At 29.4% G+C, this 7,589-nt stretch overlaps 1 protein-coding gene across 1 annotated transcript; it reads left to right on the top strand.

The window, feature by feature from the left end:
- Positions 1–221: 221 nt before the first annotated feature.
- On the top strand, positions 222–7,053 carry LOC140439154 (uncharacterized). The gene is made up of 2 exons (XM_072528883.1): positions 222–381; positions 6,637–7,053. Exons 1-2 carry the CDS (start codon positions 337–339, stop codon positions 6,970–6,972), a joined length of 381 nt encoding a protein of 126 aa, XP_072384984.1. The 5' UTR covers positions 222–336; the 3' UTR covers positions 6,973–7,053.
- The last annotated feature ends 536 nt before the right edge of the window (positions 7,054–7,589 follow it).

Raw genomic sequence — 7,589 nt, 5'->3', positions numbered from 1 at the left:
TCAAAGTTAAATTCCATTTTTGCATATTTTTCCTTAAGTCATATTGTCATATTTTGCAAATAACTAATGTCTATTGCCTGTATATACAAAGTAAAGATAGGCCATAATCGGAAAAATATACACGATGAATATAAAAAAAAACAAGGGTTATAAAGGTTATTATTTAATAGATACGATCGCTGAAATATTTGTATAAGTTTATAGAAACTGTAAATATTGATTCATTTCATTATATAATCACTTTTTTTAAATATTTTTTTGAGGCAAGAAGTCAATGATAAATGTACAAATAAAAGGACAAGCATGAGATAACTGATGTTAATTAAATAATTTAACATGAAGTTCCTAGTTGTTTTTACACTTCTTGTAGCAGTTGTTCTGGTAAGATATTTTTAATACCTTTTGATTTAAAAATTGTGGCATCACTTTTTCGTTGACTATTTCATGTAATTTTTAAATTCGTAAAATATAGGATCTAAGATTGTTAGGATCCCGTCTCTCAATATTGAAAACAAAATGAAAATTATTTAACTTCTTGAACGTGATGAAGTTTACTATATGGAGTTTATTTATTCTTTATTATGTATTTCTTTAATTTTGTCGATGAATTAATTTCTCGGTGTATAAAATTAAAAAATACATTTATATTAAATCAGTTATCATTCAGGTTATAATTTTGACCCATACCAAACGTAAACCTTCATAAATGCTTCCATAGCACCCAGAGCTCCCACTTTAATATATCTTTTACTTTGTCTCCTATTCTCACTTTTACTTGGGCTTTAATGTTGTTTATGCCGATAACGTCCACTTTTTTTTTCGTGAATTTTGATTATTTTTTTTTTCCTTAGGTATAGTTCTGTTTTACATATGCGTATGCCCATGTGGTTTGTGAAGTTCGAAACCACAGAGCTAAATGTCTTTAAAGTTTTTAGTGACTTTAAGGATGCTTCGGTCTGAGTTGATCTGCATATGGTTTGCTTTTCTTGTCGTGCTTTGCTTTTACTTCTGTTTTTGTTTCTTTGTTGTTTGACTTAATTTTACAATTTCGTTCTACGTGATTGTGAACTTTGGTCTGTCTATTATCGCTTCGTGTAGTTATTGTTTAGGTCCTTATATTTTAGGGTCCTTATATTTAGGTCCTGCAGGGAGTTAAGCCGGTCTTCTGTTTTGTTGTTAAACGATAAACGAAAACTGATGTTTTTTCTAGTATAAAAAAACATCATTTTATTTTAGTTAGAGCTATCTCAAGATCTCCGAGGCCAGGTGAAAGCTCAAAACACGTGTAGGAGAATGGTAGTGCTCGAATTGAAAATGAATTCTATCGTCTACCTTCATTTTATTGTATTTTCTCTATGTAAAGAGTTCAAAGGTTATTCCTGATATCGTCAAATGGGTTTCAGTAAGCTTGGATTTGCAGTTTACCTAATTTACCGTCTAACACTTGTTACTTCATACATACTATAATGTCGAAGTACATAAATAATATCCACTTTTTTATGCCAAAAACATTTAATGTGAAATTTAACTCTTTGGGCCATTTTTTTTTTTGTTTTCTAGTAATTAAAACTAAAGAAAAAAATCGGAAAATAAAGAAAAAAATAAAGAAACGATGGTAATCATGTCTTTTTTGTAAAATTTCAAAAATTTAATGAGCGAAATAATGATGATTTTGAAGTTTAAAAATGTCGCGACTTAAAAGCCCCTACAAACCTTTTTAAAAAACAAATATTATGGCCTTTTTTATAATGCATTCTCAATCTACAGGGTGAGTTTGCAACACCTTAATTTTCTCGTAAACGGCTTGGTAAGGGTCTGCTAATGCGGCTGATATTATGTAATGTTGTTGAGATTGTTGTCAGATCTTCAGTTTTTCTGAAAATATAATAAACTTTATTTTTTACCTGGATCGTCATGTATAATTTTTGCCTTTTGAATTGAAGTATCTCATGTTGAAAAATATTATCTGGGACTTGGAATAGTTTTTATTGGTTTTGTATTTATTTATTTATTTATTTATTTATTGAGACACCTTACAAACACTATAGACTAATAGTAATTACATGTAAAGTGTTTAAGACAAAAAAAAATACAACAAATGAATGAAAGAAACGAACATTAATAATACAATAAGGAAAAAAAATACAATAAACTCCTTAAACCTAGTGCTGATGAGCAAGTAATCTCTTAAGTTCCCAGCTTTTTACATTAAATATATCCACATGAGTGAGTCTATTAAATACTTCATTACAAATTTTTAACATAATGTTAATTGGTGATATGTTTCCATGGTAATTTCTAAAGAATAGATCTAGGTTAGTTATCCTTAACCTACTCTTGGGTACTCTAAAGTAAATAAACTCAATTAAATCTCAGTTTGTGTACTATTAACAATCAAGTATATGAATATAATGGCCTGACTGTTTCTTCTAGTGGCAAGTGACTGCAAGTGAAATGAGTCTAAAATTACCCTGTATGAGACCACATAGGGATATTTCTTATTTTTCCTTACGTATAGAAATGTTAAAAATCGTTTTTGCACTTTTTAATTATTTTTGAGTTTGAAACTCCAGTAGGAGACCAGATGATTGAAGCATATTCCATATGTGGTCTCACCAGGGCATTATAGAGTTTTATAATTGTGCTTATTCTGAAATTTTTGCTATTTCTAATGACAAAACCCAAAGCACGATAAGCTCTGTTAGTTATTTCATAAAAGTGTATATTGCACTTCATGTTGATTTGGAATTTAATTCTAAGATTCTTCATAACACTCACTCTCTCAACTCGATCATCATTAATATAATAATCTTCAATAACACTATTGAGTTTTCGCGTATATGAAACTACTGCACACTTTTTAACATTAAGAGTCAGTTTTGAATCGTTAAACCATTGAATAACTGATCTTTGATCATCTTGCAATTTGACTGCATCTTTCTAATGAGAGATTGTTTTAAAAAGTTTACATTCATTGGCATACATTAAGTTGTTACAAGATTTAATACAGTCTGGCAAGTCGTTAATACATAAAATAAAGAGCAATGGTCCTAGTTTGCTCCCTTGTGGGACTCCTAAGGATGACACATATTAGTGAGAAAAGCAATTACCTACTTTTACTGCATTCTTTCTATCTGACAAATAAGAATTTAATAAATTAAAAGCTTTTTTTGAGAAACCAAACTGTAACAGTTTATTTTAAAAAATAAAGTGATTTACCTTATTAAATGTTTTTTTTGCAATCAGTATGGAGAACGTCTAACTGTTCCCCTGCCTCAATAGCCTTAGCAATATGTTCAGAGAGAACACAGAGATTAGTTACTGTTAATTTGTCTATTACAAAACCATGCTGGAATTTGCTGATTTTACTCTTAACATGCTCATTTATATCATTATAAAAAATACTTTTAAAAATCTTACTAAGCAATATTATTTAACAAGCTGATAGGGCTGTAGTTTTGAATGTCATTTTTTTATCTCTTTTATGCATTGGAGAAATTGTTGCCACTTTTAAAATATCTGGAAAATATTCCTGTTCAATCGACATACTAAACAAAAACACCAGAGGTTTTTATCCGAGTGTTCGGCTATTCCCTTATAGATATAAGGTGGCATTTCATCAGGGTCTATAGATTTTTTGGGTTCAAGTTTTTTAATACTATTTACAACATCTAATTCTGTGATATATTTAAAGGTAAACGAATCCCACTCTATTATCCCGAATTACACCATTCTTATATTTATATAAGATATACCTTATATACACTATTATAAGATATATCCTATATACACTTTTCTTATATTTTGACTTAAAGAAAGTCCAGAATTTGTTTGGGTCACGAACTAGATGGTTTTCAAGTAAACGTTTGTATAAGTTATGCTCATATTTGGTTTGGTTTTTAATATCAGTTCTTAAAAGCTGAAATTCAACACTCTTTGGGCTTCCTGAGGCTTTATTTAAGCACAAACGATGCAGACTATCTTTCTTTTTAAGAACCAGTTTGGAAACCTGGAAGTAGAGTTTCTGGCCCTTTTTTGTCTTTAGGAATAGAAAAATTTAAAAAGGTGTATATTTGACTATAAAAAACATTAAAAGCATTTTTAATATCCTTCTTATATAAATGTATGGAGTTTTAACTATTAAAGAATTAATTGTTGATTTAAAAGTGTATGGCTAAACAAATTTTAGGGCAGAAAAAAATTGATATGTTGTAAGAACTAATTTAAATTTTGTTATTGGTTTATTCCCATTAAAATAGTAATGATTTCTTATTGGTGTAACCAGTGAAAAAATAACGAAATGAGACAAAGATCTCCAGAGTTCCAGCCGCAAAACACCGAAGGGTTTGTGAAAGGTATGCTATTATGTTTTAATCATAATAACTGGGGATATGGTAGTTATCCTAGTTATGATGTAAATATATCAGATGTAACTGTTGTTAGGTCAAGATATGACTACAATTGTGTAACATTGCATTACTGGTAATGTTAATAAATAACTGGAAAAGGTAAACATATTCCTAATAAGGCCCTATACGTTAAAAGATAACATTTGGAACCTGGAAGGTATTTTAAATTTATTCGATGGTGTTAGTGGTGAAAATATTTTGGAGTTACTGTAAAGTTCTGAAAAATGAGAAGTAAAGTGATCTTGTGTGATTGGACCTTAAACAAACTCTGGATCAAATAAGTGTATGTGTGAGAAAAAATATGAATGGAGTTAATATGAAGTTATGTGGATATGGAGAAATTGATAGCTTGTTGAAAATTAACCGATATGGGGCGGGACGTGGCAACATTAGGCATAAAGAACAAGGCAGGTTGAGAAGATGTAGGGTGGGGTTTGACGAATGGTTTTATATATGGACTTATTATGTATAAAGAATTAAGAAGATGTGAGGATATGTAAAAAATCAAAGACGAAATGGTTGGATAGCTAAGTTATATTATATAAGTTATGAATGAAAATAGTTGACGGTGGTGAGAGAGAAAATCTCGGTGGAATGACATAACGAATAACGCAGTTGGGACTTTTTTGTTTTTCATTTATTATTTCCAAGCCTTGATATAAGTTTCAAATTTTTCTGCAGAAGTTTTAAGTTTCTTAAGAAGTTTTTTTGCAAAATGTTGGATAAGAGATTAACATCTTCTGGGATGTTAAGAGTGTGGTTGTGTTGTTTTAAATGCTGAGAGAAAGTAGAAGTATTTTCTGTTTTCGTGTGCTCGAGAGAACGTGACCACAATGATCTACAGGTTCTACATATATATGTAGCATCATAGTTAGAACATTGTATATATATAAAACAAAACCTTCCAATATTTAAGAATTAAAAGATACGATTACCACAGAGATACGAAGAATTGAGCAGTAAGGGATGTGTAAAATATATTTAAAAGTTTTAGAAATTACATGGCTTGTTGTATTAAAGTACGCATACAACATTTTGAGAATCTGATGTAATCGCCTTTTTTGGTTTTCTAAAACTCTTAATTTTCTACTACTCAAATATTGACATACCTGAAACATGAATATGTTTTCAGCTGCTGTAGGTTTTCTGATCTATGATTTGGATAATTCTTTTACTGCACTAGTTTCGTTAAATATTTTACTAATTTATTGTGAGTAGGGGTTATTATGATGTTATTAGGATATAAATTATTAAAGATTATTTAAATTAAACAAGTTTATTAATTTAATAAACTTCGGCTAGAAGATATAGTAAATGTAGCAATAACTTCAAAATTATGGTATTTAGGTATAGAAAATATTATATAAAATTAATCAGTATCTCTTAAGGACTTTAAAAGGCAAAAAATATTCAGAGTGATTTATTTGAAATAAGAAAGTTAATTATATTTTTAGAAAAAAAAGTAAAACTGACAACACTGTAAATACCACCATAATATCGGCCATATTACAAGACCCTATACACCAAAATCTATAAAAATCATGTAAGCCGTTCCCGAGATAATTAAGAAGTTCCATATTTAAAATTCACCGTGTACATTGAGAGTTACAAAAAACAAAAGCATTATTTTAAAAGTAAAAAAAAAGACCTTTATTGTTGTCTTTAAAAAGGTTTGGAGGTGCTTTTGAACCCATTCTACAGTGATTTTAAGTCACGATATTTTTACACTCCAAAATCACTATTATTTCGCTCATTAAAGTTTTGAAATTTCACAAAAAAACATGATTACCCTGGTTCCGACTGGTGGCACTATTTTTTTCTTCAATTTCACGTACTAAAGAACAGAAACAATGGCGTCAAAAGTGTACCCTCAAATTTCAAAATTAATGTTTTTTACATCAAAAAAGTAGATATTTTTGTGGAACTCGATATTATGTAAATATCAGTTATAGAACTATTTACCTACTACACTTTATATTATTTTGACTATTCATCTCTTTCTACCTTCTAGAGAAACTTGGGAAACGACGTCAGTTTATTGACAATTAATAAATTTTTGAAATAATTTAATAGCTCTTTCAGTTCATTCTTGTATAATTCGGTCAAGATCCACTACCCAATTTTGCAATTAACTGAATTCACCGTAACATATTTTTTACTGTACAAAATATAAATACTAAATACATTATAATACAATCCTAACAAATCTGAATTAAATCTCTTTTAGGCTGTAGAACGTAGAGAGCAGCTCAGAACTGCCTTCCACGAATGCGTTAGTGGCGAGTCAGGCGGTCCAAACGATCCAAGAAAACTGGTATTGCAAGATAATGCCGATGTCGCCAAAGTGGGCGCAACGATTTTTTGCATTAACAAGAAAACTGGATTACAAAATGAAAATGGTGATGTAAACCTAACTGTTTTAAAGAACGATATAAGTCTTTGGGAAAAGGATGAGGCTAAGGCTAGTGAAATTGTTGCTGAATGTACAAAGAACAAGGGAGCAGATGCCAATGAAACTGCATTTAACGTGTTTAAATGCTTAATGAAGAAAAACGGGAAATAAGAGGGAAGGAATCAAGCTACTGTAATTAAATAATTTACATACAAGTACTTGTAATAAAAAAATAAAGATAGAATAATGTTTTCTGTTTTTTTATTGGTTGACGTTTATTATCAATTAATATTTTTTACTTTGGAAATATTTTTAAATATTAGGAAAAAAATCCAATACACATTTTTGTCGTGGCATTTAAATATTATTTTATGTTTTCTTCTTCACGTGCTGTATTCGTTAACGGAGGTTAGCTGTCGTAGCAGATTGCACCCATTTTCCTATCTTACCTGCAATAAATGTGATTGTAAAAGTAAATATTGTTCGTATAATAAAAGGTTGTTTCTAAGTATTTTAATGGTCAGATAAAAATTTCTTAAAATCTTAACACATAGTGAAATAATTATATTTTTTATGCTCCCCTACTTCCTTACATTTTTCTGTTAACCATCATCCTTTTATCTTTTTTTCAGCTCACCTATCACTCTTTTTATTTGCTTATATTTTGTAGTGTTCTAGTTTATATAATTTCTTTTATTAGACAAATAATTTCTGTTTGGATCTAGATTTGTTGGTTTTCTACTTTTACCTTGCATACTTTTTCTTCTTCTTCTTAACATGCCATACAC

This window comes from Diabrotica undecimpunctata, chromosome 1 (genome assembly GCF_040954645.1).
Source record: "Diabrotica undecimpunctata isolate CICGRU chromosome 1, icDiaUnde3, whole genome shotgun sequence".
NCBI lineage: Eukaryota > Metazoa > Arthropoda > Insecta > Coleoptera > Chrysomelidae > Diabrotica > Diabrotica undecimpunctata.
This window is presented reverse-complemented; position numbering and strand designations above follow the sequence as displayed.

What these genes read in the sequence shown, in the direction of transcription:
- LOC140439154 (XM_072528883.1), top strand. Translation starts at nt 337, where the DNA reads ATGAAGTTCCTAGTTGTTTTTACACTTCTTGTAGCAGTTGTTCTG. An exon ending in TTCTTGTAGCAGTTGTTCTG is followed by an intron (nt 382 to 6,636) that starts GTAAGATATTTT and finishes AATCTCTTTTAG; the next exon opens with GCTGTAGAACGTAGAGAGCA.